The sequence below is a fragment of the Ranitomeya imitator genome, chromosome 3 (assembly GCF_032444005.1).
Source record: "Ranitomeya imitator isolate aRanImi1 chromosome 3, aRanImi1.pri, whole genome shotgun sequence".
Lineage (NCBI taxonomy): Eukaryota > Metazoa > Chordata > Amphibia > Anura > Dendrobatidae > Ranitomeya > Ranitomeya imitator.
In genome coordinates this window covers 572,573,592-572,591,941 of record NC_091284.1, presented here as the reverse complement: position 1 = coordinate 572,591,941, position 18,350 = coordinate 572,573,592, and the positions used below count along the sequence as shown (strand labels likewise).

At 47.2% G+C, this 18,350-nt stretch overlaps 1 protein-coding gene across 4 annotated transcripts in view; it reads left to right on the top strand.

The window, feature by feature from the left end:
• The first annotated feature begins 455 nt into the window (after positions 1 to 455).
• Positions 456 to 18,350, top strand: part of TPP2 (tripeptidyl peptidase 2) — a 133,096-nt gene continuing 115,201 nt past the window's right edge. For 2 of the 4 annotated variants that reach the window (XR_011319349.1, XM_069757963.1), the window contains exons 1-5: positions 499 to 1,044; positions 3,563 to 3,691; positions 6,821 to 6,916; positions 7,152 to 7,256; positions 7,355 to 7,479. Coding sequence is in view for 2 of the 4 variants with exons in the window: in XM_069757963.1 (XP_069614064.1) it covers positions 883 to 1,044; positions 3,563 to 3,691; positions 6,821 to 6,916; positions 7,152 to 7,256; positions 7,355 to 7,479 (617 nt within the window). In the remaining 2 variants the exon portion in view is untranslated. Of the gene's footprint in view, positions 1,045 to 3,562; positions 3,692 to 6,820; positions 6,917 to 7,151; positions 7,257 to 7,354; positions 7,480 to 18,350 lie in introns of all 4 variants that reach the window. The other 2 variants (XM_069757964.1, XR_011319348.1) reach the window with 2 other exon arrangements.

The window sequence follows — 18,350 nt, the reverse complement described above, 5'->3', positions numbered from 1 at the left end:
TGTTGTCCCTGATTACACTGTCCTCACGTGTTATGTATAGTGTTGTCCCTGATTACACTGTCCTCACGTGTTATGTATAGTGTTGTCCCTGATTACACTGTCCTCACGTGTTATGTATAGTGCTGTCCCTGATTACACTGTCCTCACGTGTTATGTATAGTGTTGTCCCTGATTACACTGTCCTCACGTGTTATGTATAGTGCTGTCCCTGATTACACTGTCCTCACGTGTTATGTATAGTGCTGTCCCTGATTACACTGTCCTCACGTGTTATGTATAGTGCTCTCCGTTATCACACTGTCCTCACTTGTTATCCATAGTGATGTAAATAAAATAATTTGGCATGGTGATTAGTGTGCCGCTCTCTCTATGGTCTTTCATCTGCAAATGCACACAAGAACACCCGTGTGTTCACCACATGATCTATTACACAGCGTCCCATCGTCATATCACATGACACATCAGGTGACTGTATGCCACCCAGCCTAAACTGTCACTAATGAGAGCAGATCTATGGAGAACCCATGACTGACGAGTGGGATCCGTGTTGTGCTGGTCCGCTGCTCCCCTACACATGACCTGCAGATACCGGGACACCGGCTGCCGGCCCAGCACGTACAGTACAGGCTCTTCCTCTCAGGTTATGCGATCACTCCCACGTATACCAGGGCGGTGTATTCTTCCCGGAACTGGCCGCCGCTTGGATGATACCCTGCTGACCTGCAGGGGGCGCTCCAGACATCCCAGACAGACGGGGAACCGCAGGCCAATCAGCAACAAGGAGGCGTGGCGTCCCCCACTTCCGCCTCCCGGCCGCCCATCCTTGTAGGTGCTGTCTTTCACAACCTGCAGCAGGCGCCTCCCCCTCTTCTGCTCCCGATCATGGCTGCCGGTTGTGAGGAACCTTTCCCCTTCCATGGGCTGCTCCCTAAGAAGGAGACCGGAGCCGCGTCCTTCCTGTCCCGGTACCCGCTCTATGATGGGCGCGGGACTCTGATCGCAGTGCTGGACACCGGGGTGGACCCGGGAGCCCCAGGGATGCAGGTACATGAGGGCAGCCATGTCTGCTTGGTGCTGGGCATAGTGCATGTCCTGGGGCAGTGCCAGGGGCTGCTCACAAGGATGACTCTCCTGTCTGCTGCAGCTGGCAGCACCATGTTCTCAGGTTTCACTAAATAATACACAGTCAGGCTTGTGTAACCGGCGGTGGTATGGGGGGCAGCGGGCACCTGCATGTCGTCTTAGCCCACAAGGGCTGTGTGTATTAATCCTGCACAGGTATATAGTGAGGCGGCTCACCTACTGCGCTCCGCCCCTGGGGGCATGCCTGGCACCTGCGCTCCACCTCGGGCCTGGGGGGCACGCCTGGCACCTGCGCTCCGTCCTGCACTGGGGGGCATGCCTGGCACCTGTGCTCAGCCCCTGCTTTGGGGGGGGCAGCGGGCACCTGCATGTCGTCTTAGCCCACAAGGGCTGTGTGTATTTATCCTGCACAGGTATATAGTGAGGTGGCTCACCTACTATGCTCCGCCCCTGGGGGGCACGCCTGGCACCTGTGCCCTGCCTCGGGCCTGGGGGGGGCACGCCTGGCACCTGCGCTCAGCCCCTGCCCTGGGGGGGGCATGCCTGGCACCTGCGCTTGACCACTGCCCTGGGGGGGCACGCCTGGCGCCTGTGAAGTGACAATTGTCGGCACTTGGTCCTCAAGTGCTCCCCTTTAGCCAACCTGTACCCTGGTCTTCCCCTCTAATCTACAGCTGGCGGCCGGGGATTATCCCAGTGGGCAGACTGCACCCTATGGGGAGGATGTCGGCCACTGGTGCTGTAGTACGGGCAGATCCGGCAATGTTTCATACTTTATGTTGTCACCTCTGATAAACGCGTCCAGATAAGATCTGAGGTGCAGAAGGGCCGCACACACACGAGCATTTTGCGCATTGCAGCTGTGCACAGGTCCTGAGCCTCCATTACTGCGGCGGGTTCCTATGTCCAGAATCTTCGGATGGTGTGGGGGCGTCAGCAGTAGGACCCTCGTCTGTCTCCACAGGAGAAGCTTTCTTTCCCCTAAAGGGGTTGTTTTCTTCCTGGTAAAATTGTCTCCTGATTGAAATTTTCTTTATCAGAACAAACCAGCAAACCCCCCCATTGTACGCTCTTCTGTCCCCGCTGGTTCTGGCATTGGCTGCAGCGCTGTTATTACCTTCTCGGGGTGACGGCTGATCGCGAGCTCAGCCACTTTATCAGGGCCATTGTCGGACACCAGGAACAGTGGGGGAGACTTGTCAGAGGACCTGGGGAAGGTCAGTACAGGCGCAGGAGACATTTAATGGAAAGGGTGACAGGGAATAACCTGTTAATATAGAAACACATTATGAAAAGCAAAAAAATGTCTCCTGAAGTAAAATGATCATCGCTTGTTCTCCTCCAATCCTGGCAGTAACCCTGTATCTCCCATCCACAGGGCTTCTTAGGCGATGTGCCCACCATCAGGATATAGCAGCGTTTTGGACGCAGAGTATTTATTTTTGCTGCTTTCAGAATGTTGTGTTCTAATCATGCGGGTAAATATGCGTATGTTCCCTGAACCATGCGGACTTACGGCATCTCGGGAACGTCTATGGGTGACACTACGCATTGGAGACTAGTGTCTCTGCTGCAGATAATTGACATGCTGCGGCTCGTAATCCCGCACCATGGGTGAGTTTACACAGCGTCAAATAGAAGCACAGTGGGGGTGAGAGTTATAGATGACCTGCATTCGAAGCGCTGCTATTCCGGATCTTGGGCATCTTCACAAGGTGAAGTCTGGGCTGCCCGATCCGTGGTCGAAGGCCGCACTCCATAGTTTTTAACTTTCCATTTGTCCCCTGAACCCAATGTAACGTTATAATAATAAAAATGCTTCCTTTATGTTATCAAACTAACGATTGCTCCAAGAATGGAAAGAACTGTGCAACCTATAATCTGATATGAACATTGATTTCTGGCTAGCGTCTGGGGTCACCTCACCGTATGAGAAGCCCTCGGGTAGGGGATATCTTACTCATTACTGGGTGCGTGGTGATCCTGAGAATTGGGTCTGGAAAGACAGGAGTGAGGATGTGCAGAGCCCCATTTGGAAGGAGCAGAGCTGCTCATGCTTGATCCGTTCCATTAATCGTCTATTTCCAGCACTCCCATAGACTGCTCAGTAGTCACATAGCAGCACACTGCCGCTGCATCCAAGGCAGAGCCTGGTGCTCATGATTTCGGAATCTCTTTTCTGTGATTGCTGTACTTACTATAATTCAGACCCCCAGAGATCAGTAAGTTATCCCTTATCGCAAGGACAGGGATGCAGGCATTTACAGGAATAATCCCAATAGGTAGTCATATAATGCTGAGATAAGTTCATTAGAAACTAGAACCGCATTTAAGGAGAGGACAATCCAGACATATTTTCTACTGGAGTATTGATGTCTACGGATTCTGAAGCTTATACGCTCCATAGTGTCTGAACGCCTCAGCAAACCCTGTTCTGTTGAAATGTTTTTTTTTAATAATCCGTTTTTCTTCTTTATAGCAAGCATCAGATGGAAAGCCAAAGATTATAGACATTATAGATACAACCGGAAGTGGTGATGTGAACACCAGCACCATAGTGGAACCAAAAGAAGGGGTGATAGCCGGTCTGTCTGGTAGGAATTTAAAGGTGAGTGTCTTATCGTCAGATGTCATAAAGCACTATTGTATATTTCTGTTAAATACCAGCTGCAGCTGAAATGAAGGCTGGCTTTATCTATAGAACAGGCACACACTTGTAGACATCCCCCTTAAAGGGAATCTAAAATCCAGCCTTTCTTAGCCTATACAATTATGGCACCGACTGGGGCCACACTGGACTGGAGGCATGGATTATAATGATTGGGAGACGTGGCTGTCTCTCATTGACTTTAGTGCAGAGTCTGTGTTTGGCCGGGGTCTCACTTGTGAGTGACTTGTGCCTCAATACCCGGCACTGCCATTGGCACTCAGGACCAGAATGTGCGGCTGCATGTATTTCTATGCAGCTAAACCAGTGTAGATCTACATCTCAGCTATGGCAAAATGGTAGAAAATTTCTGAAGGTGTTTGCCAGGCACTACTTTCTGTAGTCACTCTAAGGCCTCATTCACACATCAGTATTTGTATGCCTAAGCCAGGAGTGTCTCCAAAACACAAAACAGGTGTCAATCTTTCATTTATAGTTTTTTTTCTGCAAGTTCCACTTCTGGTTTTCGCATACAAACACTTCCTGTTTGCCATCTGGAGCGGCCGTGATTTCACTTGCTGACTAGCTATATTTCCTGCTCTCAGATTTATGTAGAGGAGCCAGTCAGCTTGTGATTGTAAAGGTACCTTGACACTAAACGATATCGCTAGCGATCCGTGAAGTTGCAGCGTCCTGGATAGCGATATCGTTCAGTTTGACAGGCAGCAGCGATCAGAATCCTGCTGTGATGTCGTTGGTCGGGGCTAGAAGGCCAGAACTTTATTTGGTCGCTGGATCTCCCGCTGACATCGCTGAATCGGCGTGTGTGATGCCGATTCAGCGATGTCTTCGCTGGTAACCAGGGTAAACATCGGGTTACTAAGCGCAGGGCCGCGCTTAGTAACCCGATGTTTACCCTGGTTACCATCCTAAAAGTAAAAAAAACAAACGCTTCATACTTACCTACCGCTGTCTGTCCTCCGGCGCTGTGCTTTCCTGCACTGGTTGTGAGCACAGCGGCCGGAAAGCAGAGCAGTGACGTCACCGCTCTGCTTTCCGGCCGTTGTGCTCACAGCCAGTACAGAGAAGCAGAGCGCCGGGGACAGACAGCGGAAGGTAAGTATGAAGCGTTTGTTTTTTTTACTTTTAGGATGGTAACCAGGGTAAACATCGGGTTACTAAGCGCGGCCCTGCGCTTAGTAACCCGATGTTTACCCTGGTTACCGGCATCGTTGGTCGCTGGAGAGCTGTCTGTGTGATAGCTCTCCAGCGACCAAACAGCGACGCTGCAGCGATCCGGATCGTTGTCTGGATCGCTGCAGCGTCGTTTAGTGTGAAGGTACCTTTACATGACCACGTGTCCAGCAGGCAAACTGAGAAGAATCCTGACTGTGCGTTTTGCACACATCTAGGGCTCTGCAAGATACAATCAATTAGTGACTGCAGATAATTCATGCTATTCCCAAAAAACCTCACTAATGAAGACTATTTAGAAAGTTGATTAACTCTGTATTTTAGAAGTCAAATAAACAATAATGACAAAGATATAAAAATCTCGGATGTGTACATATATTTCAAGTGGTGCTATACTCAGGGCTGTGGAGTCAGTATAAAATATATATGAATATATAACTGGGTTCAGTAGTTCATTGCTGTAAATGTTTCCATAAGAATTGTATAAAGTTCTGAAATGTCTTTAAATGTCTGTTCTGTTCCTGATCTAAGGATCTCGGCTTTTAGCTGAGATGAATCTGTGCTGCATTTTATGTACATGCTCAGTAGTGACCAGTGCTGTGGGGTCGTAGATGAGATGAATCTGTGCTGCACTTTATGCACATGCTCAGTAGTGACCAGTGCTGTGGGGTCGTAGATGAGATGAATCTGTGCTGCACTTTATGTACATGCTCAGTAGTGACCAGTGTGTGAGGTCATAGATGAGATGAATCTTTGCTGCACTTTATGTACATGCTCAGTAGTGACCAGTGTGTGAGGTCATAGATAATAATAATAATAATAATAATTTTATTTATATAGCGCCAACATATTCCGCAGCGCTTTACAAATTATAGAGGGGACTTGTACAGACAATAGACATTACAGCATAACAGAAATACAGTTCAAAACAGATACCAGGAGGAGTGAGGGCCCTGCTCGCAAGCTTACAAACTATGGGGAAAAGGGGAGACACGAGAGGTGGATGGTAACAATTGCTTTAGTTATTCGGACCAGCTATAGTGTAAGGCTCAGGTGTTCATGTAAAGCTGCATGAACCAGTTACCTGCCTAAGTATGTAGCAGTACAGACACAGAGGGCTAATACTGCATAGATGAGATGAATCTTTGCTGCACTTTATGTACATGCTCAGTAGTGACCAGTGTGTGAGGTCATAGATGAGATGAATCTTTGCTGCACTTTATGTACATGCTCAGTAGTGACCAGTGCTGTGGGGTCGGAGTGGAGATGAATCTGTGCTTCACTTTATGTACATGCTCAGTAGTGACCAGTGCTGGGGGGTCGTAGATGAGATGAATCTGTGCTGCACTTTATGTACATGCTCAGTAGTGACCAGTGCTGTGAGGTCATAGATGAGATGAATCTGTGCTGCACTTTATGCACATGCTCAGTAGTGACCAGTGCTGTGGGGTCGGAGTGGAGATGAATCTGTGCTTCACTTTATGTACATGCTCAGTAGTGACCAGTGCTGGGGGGTCGTAGATGAGATGAATCTGTGCTGCACTTTATGTACATGCTCAGTAGTGACCAGTGCTGTGAGGTCATAGATGAGATGAATCTGTGCTGCACTTTATGCACATGCTCAGTAGTGACCAGTGCTGTGGGGTCGTAGATGAGATGAATCTGTGCTGCACTTTATGCTCAGTAGTGACCAGTGCTGTGGGGTCGGAGTCAGGGAAATTGAGGAGTCTGAGTTTTTTCTTGCAGACCCCACAACCCTGGCTATACTCCTAGCAGATGCAATCCAATCACCGACTTTCTGAAAAACCTTCCGATAAATTGATGTTAATCATTGCTCTTTGTTATTTTTGAATAATTGGCAAAACAAGACAATCCTTTTGTGTTTTTTAACCGTAGGTTCCCACAAACTGGCAAAATCCATCTGGCAGATATCACATAGGCATTAAGAATGGTTTTGATTTTTATCCAAAGGCACTAAAAGAACGACTACAGGTAATCATTGATAATAATGGTAAATGTTTGCACAGAAATCTTGCGTTCGGTTATTTGGGACTTGCGTTATGAAGTATAAGCTATGGATGATCAGTTATGTGACCTGTTCTTTTATTTCATATGACAATAGGACAGAATTTTCAGTGATTTCTGTGCAGATCTTCACGGTAATATAAATCCATTAGGTAGTCCATCATTTTACTATCTAACATTAATGTTGTGTCTCCATATATAGAAAGAGCGGAAGGAGAAGTTATGGGATCCCGTCCACAGAGCTGTTCTAGCAGAAGCTTGCAGGAAGCAGGATGACATAGACTCGAGTTCTAATACTCAGACTTTGGTATTTAATATTTCCAACTTTCTTTCCTCCTCAAATACATTACCATTTCACTTTTTTGTACCTCCCTAACTTTTAATGACTATTCCTTTTTTAAATAGATGGGAAAATTGATTAAAGAAGATATTCAAAGCCAAGTTGAAATACTAAACATATTTGAAAAAAAATTTGGGGATCCTGGCCCTGTATATGATTGCTTAGTGTGGCACGATGGGGAGACATGGAGGTAAGTCATGCCTTCTCTATATTACATCTCCATGTGGACGTTTAAAGAGTAGACCACATTAGGGCACTCTTTCACCCCTTCCCGACCTGTGACGCCACTTAGGCGTCCTGAAAGTCGGTGCCAATGCGACCTGTGACGCCTATGTGGCGACATGGAGGGATCGCGTCCCTGCAGACTGGGTGAAATGGTTAACTCCAATTTCACCTGATCTGCAGGGACAGGGGGAGTGGTACTTCAGCCTGCAATATCATCGGCCATGGCTGGAAACCCTGATCTGCCCCTCAACCCCCTCCCCCACCGCCACTGATCTCCTCCCCAGTCCTCCGTCCTGTGCTCCGCTCCCCTCTTGTCCTGTCTGCTCCCCCGTCCTCCTGTCCACTCCCCCCGTGCTCCAATTCCCCCCCCCCCCTTTATACTTACCGAGCCTCCCGGTGTCCGTCCATCTTCTCCATGGGCGCCGCCATCTTCCAAAATGGCGGGCGCATGTGTAGTGCGCCCGCCGAATCTGCCAGCGGGCAGTAAATATATATGTATATTTTTTTCCCACTAGGGTTAGGGTTAGAATTAGGCTATGTGCACACGGTGTGGATTTGGCTGCGGATACGCAGCGGATTTGTAGTAGTTTTCCATCAGGTTTACAGTACCATAACAACCTATGGAAAACCAAATCCGCTGTGCCCATGGTGCGGAAAATACAGCGTGGAAACGCTGCGTTGTATTTTCCGCAGCATGTCAATTCTTTGTGCGGAATCCGCACAAAAAACACTGGAAATCCACGGAAAATTTGCAGGTAAAACGCAGTGCCTTTTACCTGTGGATTTTTCAAAAATGGTGCAGAAAAATCTCACACGAATCTGCAACGTGGGTACATAGCCTTAGGGTTAAGGTTGGAATTAGAGTTAAGGTACCTTCACACATAACGATATTGTTAACGATATCGTTGCTATTTGTGACGTAGCAACGATATCGTTAATGAAATCGTTATGTGTGACAGCGACCAATGATCAGGCCCCTGCTGGGAGATCGTTGGTCGCTGAATAAAGTCCAGAACTTTATTTCGTCGCTGGACTCCCTGGAGACATCGCTGGATCGGCGTGTGTGACACCGATCCAGCGATGTCTTCACTGGTAACCAGGGTAAACATCGGGTAACTAAGCGCAGGGCCGCGCTTAGTAACCCGATGTTTACCCTGGTTACCATGCTAAAAGTAAAAAAAACAAACAGTACATACTTACCTACAGCCGTCTGTCCTCCAGCGCTGCGCTCTGCACTCCTCCTGTACTGTCTGTGAGCCGGAAAGCAGAGCGGTGACGTCACCGCTCTGCTTTCCGGCTCCCAGACAGTACAGGAGGAGAGCAGAGAAGCAGAGCGCAGCGCTGGAGGACAGACGGCTGTAGGTAAGTATGTACTGTTTGTTTTTTTTTACTTTTAGCATGGTAACCAGGGTAAACATCGGGTTACTAAGCGCGGCCCTGCGCTTAGTTACCCGATGTTTACCCTGGTTACCGACATCGTTGGTCGCTGGAGAGCGGTCTGTGTGACAGCTCTCCAGCGACCAAACAGCGACGCTGCAGCGATTCGGATCGTTGTCGGTATCGCTGCAGCGTCGCTAAATGTGAAGGGGCCTTTAGGGTTGGAATTAGGGCTAGGGTTGGAAATGGGGTTAAGATTAGGCTTGTGGTTAGGGTTATGGTTAGGGTTGGGATTGGGGTTACGGGTGTGTTGGTGTTAGTGTTGGAGTTAGAATTGAGGGGTTTCCACTGTTTAGGCACATCAGGGGTCTCCAAACGCAACATGGCGCCACCATTGATTCCAGCCAATCTTGCGTTCAAAAAGTCAAATGGTGCTCCCTCCCTTCCGAGCCCTGACGTGCGCCCAAACAGTGGTTTACCCCCACATATGGAATATCAGCGTACTCGGGACAAACTGGGCACCAAATATTGGGGTCCACTTCTCCTGTTACGCTTGTGAAAATAAAAAAATGCTTACTAAAACATAATTTCCAGTTCACCACCTGACAGCACACTGGAGGACGTCCTTCTTATCCTTGATGGGACAGGAACACGAGAGGTTAAAAGGACCCTCCCCCCTACCACCCTTCAGTGTTTTTCCTGTCCATCAGGAATAGGAACGGACGAGAGGATCTGCCGTTCTGTGCGGGGGGATGTGGATCGGGGGGGGGATCAGCCTTCCCTCCATGAGACACCCGCTGGCTGACACTCGCCCGAGGGTCCCTCAGCCTACCAGTGTAGCGCTGCTCCTGGGTTGGGGATCGCTTCTCCCTGGCGGGGGCTCTCGATCTCTCCGTCTGTCCCCTGGTGTGCGCGGCCCAGCGGCGGCCTCTGCTGGCGTCGGCGTCTCCATGCGGCCGCTGGGGGAACCAGTTCATCGCCGCACCTTCTTCTCTTTCCGGCCGCACGTCACTTCCGGTTTGCGGCTGAGGGGGATGGACGGCGTCTCTGCTACAGGAAGTGCAGGGAAAAGAGCGGTGGAGAACGCTAGAGCGGTGGAGAACGCTGGAGCGTCGTTTTGAAGTGAGGAACAGAATAAAAGGTATGGTGCAGGGGCAGTAGCGATCTCTAGAGCATCATGGAGGACGCAGCTAGAGCAGAGGGGCAGGAATCAGCAGCGCTAGTAAGTAGGGAAGCCCTGGGTAAAAAAACAAAACAACGCTAGTGTTTGCTATATATATATATATATATATATATATATATAATATATATATATATAAAATTTTCATAGGCAGCCTCCCTATTTGAGAAATCGGTAAAGAAACCCAGTAGGAATAAGAAGTGTCCTATCTGTGCGGTTAAGCTAAAGGATTCCTGGCAGAAACCCCTATGTGAAGCATGCACCTGCAAAGTCATAGGAGAGGAACAGGCGTCTCTTATGTCTAATATGAGAGCCATGATAAGGGAGGAAGTTCAGGCTTCAGTCTCAAGTCTGGTACTCCCTCAAGTCTCACCTTCACCTTCGGAGAGGCCGAGGAAAAGACTGAGGGTCGAGTACTCTTCCATAGACTCATCATCTTGGGGGTCGGAGGAAGATGAGAGTAGAGATCCCCCGGAGAAAGGGAGAAGATATTTGTTCTCCGCCACAGACACAGGAGAACTGTTGGAAGCAGTGCGGCATACCATGCAGATCGAGGAACCGCAGCCATCTTGCTCCGTTCAAGATTAAATGTTTGGGGGCTTGCGCTCACAGACATCTAAAGTCTTCCCTGTAAACTCCCATATCAGATCTATGATTCTGGAGGAATGGGAGGAAGCCGAGAAAAGACTGACTATCCCTAAGGACTTCAGACTTCGCTTGCCGTTCAATCCAGAGGAAGTTAAGGAGTGGGTCGATGTACCAAAGATTGACATACCCTTGGCTAAAGTCTCCAAAAGGACGGCGATTCCGTTTGAAGACTCGTCCAATTTGAAAGAGCCCATGGACAGGAAGGCAGATGGCCTTCTAAAAAGGACCTGGGAAAGTTCCTCGGCGATTATTGGAGCTAATATTGCAGCGACATCAGTACCCCGCTCCATGCACCTCTGGCTAGATGATCTTCAAGATCAATTGATAGCTAAAACTCCCAGAGATACTATTCTAAAATCCCTACCTTTGCAAAAACTAGCAACTACCTTCTTGGCAGACGCATCTGCGGGATCGGTTAGGTTCGCAGCTAGAGGTCAATCTCTATCGAATGCAGCCCGTAGAGCTATCTGGCTTAAGAGCTGGTCGGGGGACATGCATTCTAAGAATAAATTGTGTTCTATACCCTTTTCCGGGGGCAAGGTCTTCGGACCGGTCCTCGACGATATTTTAGAAAAAGCTGCAGATGTCAAGAAATTTTTTCCGGAAGAGAAGCCTAAAAAATTCCAGCCCTTTCGGAGGCCCCGCTATAATCAAAAACCCGATTATAGGGGTAAGGGAAAGCAGGGTAGATGGAGCTACCAAAAAGGGGGGGGATAACAGGCCTAAAAATAAAGAAACAAGCTACTCTGGACCAGGGTCCAGTTACCGCAGAAAATGACGCCATCAGAATAGGGGGTCGTCTGACAGGATTTCTGGGAGGTTGGAGGGAGATCACAACAAGTCCATGGGTCTTACAGATAGTATCCCAGGGATACAAAACAGAATTCACATCCCTTCCTCCCGAAAGATTCCTGGTATCCAGCTCCCATCTAAAACTGTCATCCCCCATGTGGTCAGATATTCAAGACCTTTTAAAAATGGCGGCCATTGTTCCGGTAGCCCCTCAGGAAGAGTGCAGGGGTCACTACTCCAATCTCTTCTCGGTAACAAAACCATCGGGAGAATCGAGAACCATTATAAATTTAAAACATCTGAACAATTGGGTCCTTTTACAAAAGGTTCAAGATGGAGTCGATTCGGTCCACCATCCCCCTGTTGGGAAAAGACATGGTAATGTGCACTCTAGACTTAAAGAGTGCATATTACCATGTACTCATCTATCTAAGTCATCAGAGGTTCCTGCGGTTCGCGGTAATCTTGGAAGGAAAGATCTTCCATTTCCAATTCCGCTGTCTCCCCTTCGGCCTGGCTTCCGCTCCCAGGGTTTTTACAAAACTTATGGTAGAAGTAGTCACTTTCCTGAGGAATCAGGATATAATGGTGGTCCCCTATTTAGACGACTTCTTAATAGCGGCGGACTCAGAAGTCCAGCTCAGGATCAACTGTCAGTCCCTCATCTCAACACTAGAGAATCTAGGATGGATTGTAAATTGGCAAAAATCAGATCTAATCCCAAAACCCAGAATAAAATTCTTGGGAGTCATGCTCGATTCGCAAGCAAGAATGTCCTTTCTTCCAGAGGACAGGCTGAAGGGCATAATACAGAAGATCCGTCACTTTTCCCGAGGTCGAAATACGATCAGAGACGGGATGAAGATACTAGGTCTGATGACGGCGTGTATTCCCTGCGTAAGATGGAGCCAGTTTCATTCTCGTCAGCTTCAGAGGGGAGTCCTGAGGAGCTGGAACAGAAGACAGAACTCACTGAACCGGACCCTGAGCCTTACTCCGCAGATCAAAAGATCTCTGGGGTGGTGGACTCTTCCCAGGAACCTCCGACTGGGGGTGCCATGGTTTCAAACACTAACATGAAGCCCAATATGTCACGAAAAAACAATCTCAGAACCGCTAGGATCCGTTGAAGCGTTCCTGAGTTATTACCTCATAAAGGGACACTGGTCAGAATTGCAAAAAACGGCCAGGTCATTAAGGTCAAAATAGGCTGGGTCATGAAGGGGTTAAAATTGTATATTACAGCGGTTGAAAGAGCGCACAGGGTGCCGTCCAGACCTTTGCCCCCTGGATCCCCTCCAAGGACCTTTCTGGCTAAAATCCTGAATTATAGAGACCGAGATATTCTGATGAGGAAGGCCAGGAATATGGAGGAATTAACCATCGATGGAAATCGAGTATCCATCTATCCTGACTATTCCACAATTGTGCAGAGGCTTAGGATGAAGTTTGGAGAGACTAAAAGACGTCTGCGTGAACTGGGCCTGGCTTATTCTATGCTGTATCCGGCAAAACTACGCGTGGTGGCTATGGATAAGGTCCACTTTTTCCAGAGCCCTGAGGAAGTGTCACAATGGTTGGATCTGAACGCGAAGCGTATTGAAGCGGAAGGGAACCGCTGAGGAGGATCAGGAGTGATTTTCTGTCTAAAGTGTTCATCTGACAGAATTAACTGAGCTACGGGTTCACTGTGACAGAATACTGGAGTAACTTGTTTTGAAGGACTAGTGCGCTTTGGTTGTGTTCGGCGGCGCAACTGTTTTTACATTATGTTTCAGATGGGCGGGGGGAGGGGAACGACTGTTGAATAGTGGGAAATTTATTGTGGGTGAGTGTCGGATTCTAAGTCACTGGTAGGAGTGTTAGTACGTTCCCCTTTTTCTCATATAGAGAGGGAGTAGGAGTTTTGTGAGGGAGGAGGTTATTGAGGGAGGGAGAGGTAAGGTTTAGGTTAATTTGTAATAATGAGGGATGGGGGGGAGGTTTGGGGGGGGAGGGGTCAGTTTAGGGGAGGGGGGAAGAAGATCAAAGGATGGGAGAAGAATATTTTCATTGTTTGGCAATATGATGGGAGATAAAGTTAAAATTTTGAGCTGGAACATTAGAGGTCTATCAAACAATACAAAGCGTACGGCGATTTTGCAATATATCTTGAAACAGAGGCCCTCGCTGATATGCCTTCAGGAAACCCATTTAGTAAAAGAAAAAGTGGATATACTGCATAAAAGATGGGTGAGGAGGGCGTACCATGCGACGTTCTCGAACTATGCTAGAGGGGCGTCGATTCTGGTGCACACGAACGTACCGTTTGAGGAGGTGGAGGTGACGATAGACAGTGATGGACAATATGTATTCCTAGTGTGTAAAGTATTCGCTAAACTGATATGTGTAGTGTCGGTATATATTCCTCCACCGTACTCGGGGAAAAAACTGCAGGAAATTCTTAATATAGCCGGTAGATGGGGAGGAGTTCCTTTGCTTATATTGGGAGATGTCAATAACATTATTAACGATCACTGGGATAAGGGTCAACACGCACAGCTGAGGGCGGAAGGGAATGAGACAGCATTTGGTAGTTATTTGAAAGAAGTAGCATGGAGGGATCTGTGGAGAGTCCGTAACACTGACACCTACTGCTTTTCCTGCTATTCGGCGACATATGGCTCGTTGTCTCGCATCGATTTGGCCCTGGGCAATGAAGGAATGGACGGGCTAGTGGAGGAGGTGGCATATATGGCTAGGGTAGTCTCGGACCATAGTCCGCTTGTGGTAACACTGAAAATTGAAAGCCAGGGGGAGATAGCTAAGCGGGGGTGGAAAATTAACCCTTTCTGGTTGCAAATTCTGGATATGGGAAAGATAGGGGAGGAGCTGGAGGAGTTCTTTCAAATTAATAAAGGTAGTGCAGCGAAATATGTGGTGTGGGATACCATGAAGGCATTCTTGAGGGGGATATTATTTAGAGAGATATCTAGGCACAAAACACGAACAAGGGAATCTGATAAAGCGATAATGGAAGAATTGAAGGTAGCGGAGGCTGCATTGAATGATCTGCGCTCACAGGACACCATAAAACGTATGAAGAAGGCTCAGGAGGAGGTGAATAAGTTACACTTACGTAGAGCAGAAAGGACAAGGAATTTCCAAAGAGAGGCATTTTATGCGGAGGGAGAGAAAGTGGGGCATCTGCTGTCGGTGGTGGCATCGGCGCAAAGGGAATCGGCACATGTACATGCCCTAGAATTGGAAAATGGCAGTATTGTTACACAGGGGGCCCAAATTATGGAAGGATTTAAGGGTTTTTACAGCAAACTATATACATCACGATTGGAACAGGGAGAAGAAGAAATTGACAGGTTTTTAGAGGTGGCAGACTTGCCTAGAATAGAGACAGAGGATAGAGACTGGTTGGATAGGCCGTTTACGGTGGAGGAATTGGAGGGGGCCTTGAGGTCCATGGCGGGAGGGAAGGCGCCGGGGGCGGACGGCATTCCTGTCGAACTATACGGCAACTTTGCTGAGGAGCTGATGGCTCAGTTGTTGGAGGTCTTTGAGGAGTCACTGGAGAGGGGTATATTGCCTGATTCCATGAGGGAGGCCATTATTGTGGTCATCCCCAAACCAGACAAGAACCCAAGATTGCCGGAGTCATATAGGCCGATATCACTCCTAACGACAGATGTCAAGATTCTGGCTAAGGCCCTGGCGAACAGGCTGACCCGGGTGATAGAAAAAGTGGTTCATTTGGACCAATCAGGCTTTATGCCTAATAAATCAACTGCCATTAACTTGAGAAGGCTATTTCTTAATATGCAAATACCGGCTGATAATGCTGGCAAGAGAGTGGTGGTTTCCCTCGATGCACACAAGGCCTTTGATAGTATAGAATGGCAATACCTGTGGTCGGTGCTGAGTCGTTGTGGGTTTGGGCCAGTCTTTGTGTCATGGGTGAGACTCCTATACTCCTCTCCGGTGGCCAAAATCAGGGTGAACAATATGATGTCAGACAGCTTTCAGCTTTTTAGAGGTACAAGGCAGGGGTGCCCGTTGTCCCCGCTGCTATTTGCTTTGGCGGTGGAACCACTGGCAGCGACTATCAGACGGTCTCAAATGGTGAAAGGGTTTTTATATGGGAAGATGGAGGAAAAAATCGCCTTATATGCAGATGACATACTGCTTTTCCTTGAGAGCTCTGGGGAACCACTAAGAAATGTAATAGCATTAATCGAGAGATTTGGGCAAATTTCAGGGCTAGTTATTAATTGGGACAAATCGAGCGTTATGCAGATAGATAGAGAAGTGGATTGTACAAGGGAGGTGGAAGAAGATACAAAATTAAGGGTGGTCACTCAGTTTAAATATTTGGGGATTCAGGTAACTCTTCCCTTAACTAGATTTGAGGAACTTAATCTCGAGCCTTTAGTAACTAAGATACGCACTAAGATCTCAGCTTGGAGTAAGCTAAATTTGTCAGTGGTAGGAAGAGTAAATCTCCTTAAGATGGTGGTGATGCCTCAGATCTTGTATGTCCTACATAATTCTCCGGTATGGATCCCGATGAGAACATTCCGTAAGCTGAAATCGATGTTTGGAGAGTTGGTGTGGGGAAAGAAGAGCCCGAGGATTAGGCAGGAGACTTTGCAGAGACCCAAAGATGAGGGGGGGCTTGCGTTACCCAACCCATGGTTATACTTTCTGGCTGCACAGAGCCAACATCTTAGGGGATGGGGGAAAGGGTTAGTGGAAGAAATGGGTCACAGTAGTCTGGTGCATATTAGCGGGGTATGGCCCTTGAGTTTGGGTCTGGAATCAGGACTATTTAGGAAATTGGGGAACGGCTTTCCCACCATGAATTTAATTCATAGAGTATGGCAGATGCTGAAGCGTATTAGGGGAATTGGGGGCTTCACGGAATTTTCACCTATCTGGGATAACTCATCTCTTCAAGAATTTAACCATATGGAAGGAATGGGAGAATGGAGAGAAAAGGGTGTTAGGCTATTAGGACAATTGATTCACAGTGGGAGTCTTAGATCTTATGATGCGCTTCGGCAGGAATTTCAGTTTCCGGGATTAAAATGGTATCAATATAGGAGAGTTCAGCACGCTTTTCAGGCACAGAGGAAGAGGGGGCCCATAGTGGTTCAGAAAGATCTCATGTTAGACTGTATTCTAAATAACAATGGAACAAAGGGGGCTATATCGGAAGTATATGGGGATTTACTACACACATTTTTGGAGGATTACCCGATTAAAGCTAGAGGAAAATGGGAGGCCGAACTGGGGGAAATAGACGATGACAAATGGGGGTCTATTCTGGAATACATACCTAAATTGTCAATGAGTGAGCCTGGGAGGCTCTCGCAATTGTATGTGGTTAATAGGGTCTATAGGACACCCGACTTGTTGTTCAAAGCCGGAGTGAGATTGGATTCTGAGTGCCCTAGGTGCACTCAGACTGAGGCGGGTATGCTCCACATGTTGTGGGTGTGCCCCAGGCTCTTTTCATATTGGGTAGCAGTGTTGAACCAAATTGGAGTGCTTTATGGATGTGCGATTCCCAGGGATCCAGTGGTTTGTATACTTGGGTATGTGGAGGAGTTGTCGGCCGATGAAACTGCCAAAATGGCAATAGCTAGATTGCTCTTCGTTGCAAGGAAAGTGATTGCGAGATACTGGATTAGGGAGGAACCTCCAACCAGACGAGAATTTACCGCACAGGTGAATCATATTGTCCAGCTCGAAAAAAGCATTTATACCAAGAGGAATAGGATGGGGTTTTTTCAAAAGCTATGGCAGCCATGGCTAAATGGGAATGATTAAGAGGTTGTGGTAAATAATGTTAATACAATTTGTCTGTAATAAAAATGATCTTCTTGGGGAGGAGGGGGGGAAGTTGGGGTTGGTTATCTGAAGGAGGGAGGGGGGAGAAGGGGTATATTTTCTTGTTAAAATGAAAAACACAAATGCACTTTGTTGTATGAATAGATAACATTTATTATGTTCAATAAAAATTTATCTGATTAAAAAAAAAAAAAAAAAATAAAAATTGTATATTACAGCTAATTAGTGGATGTAAAAAATTTACATACCTCTGTTAAAATGCCAGTTTTTAATGTGAAAAAAATCATACAAAGATGAATACTTTCAGAACTTTTTCCACCTTTAATGTCATATAACCTATACAATTCAATTGAAAAACAATCTGAAATGTTTCATAGTGGGGGAAAATAATGAACTAAAAACTAACTTTGTTGAAATAGTTTTTGAATTTATGACAGCATTCAGCCTCTTTGGGTAGGAGTGTGGCACATCAAGAATTGGCAATCTTTGCCCACTACTCCTTGCAGTAGCTCTCCAAATCTGTCAGATTTCAAGTGTACAACCCTCTTCAGGTCACCCACACATTTTCAATTGGATTCTGGTTGGGCAATTTGATCTTCTGGCAAAGCCATTCATTTGTTGATTTGGAGATATTCTTAGGGACATCACCATTCTGAAAGGTGAAGTTCATCTTCTAGTTTTTAGCAAAAACCTGATTGTTATGTTACAAAATTGATATCTAAAACTGTTCAGAATTCTCTCCACCTTGCTTAAAGCCCCAATTCCTGCTTTTGAGAGAAAAAACCCAAAGCATGAAGCTGCCTCCACCATGCTTCACTGTGGGTATGGTGTCCTTTTGGGGATGTGCAATGGTGTCTTTGCGCCAAACATACTTTTTGTAATTATGGCCAAAAAGTTAAATCTTGGTTTCATCAGACCTGAAGACTTCTTCCCGCATGGCTTTGGCTAAGCATAATCAGGCATGAATGTTTGTCTATGTGAAGGGGGGAGCGCCT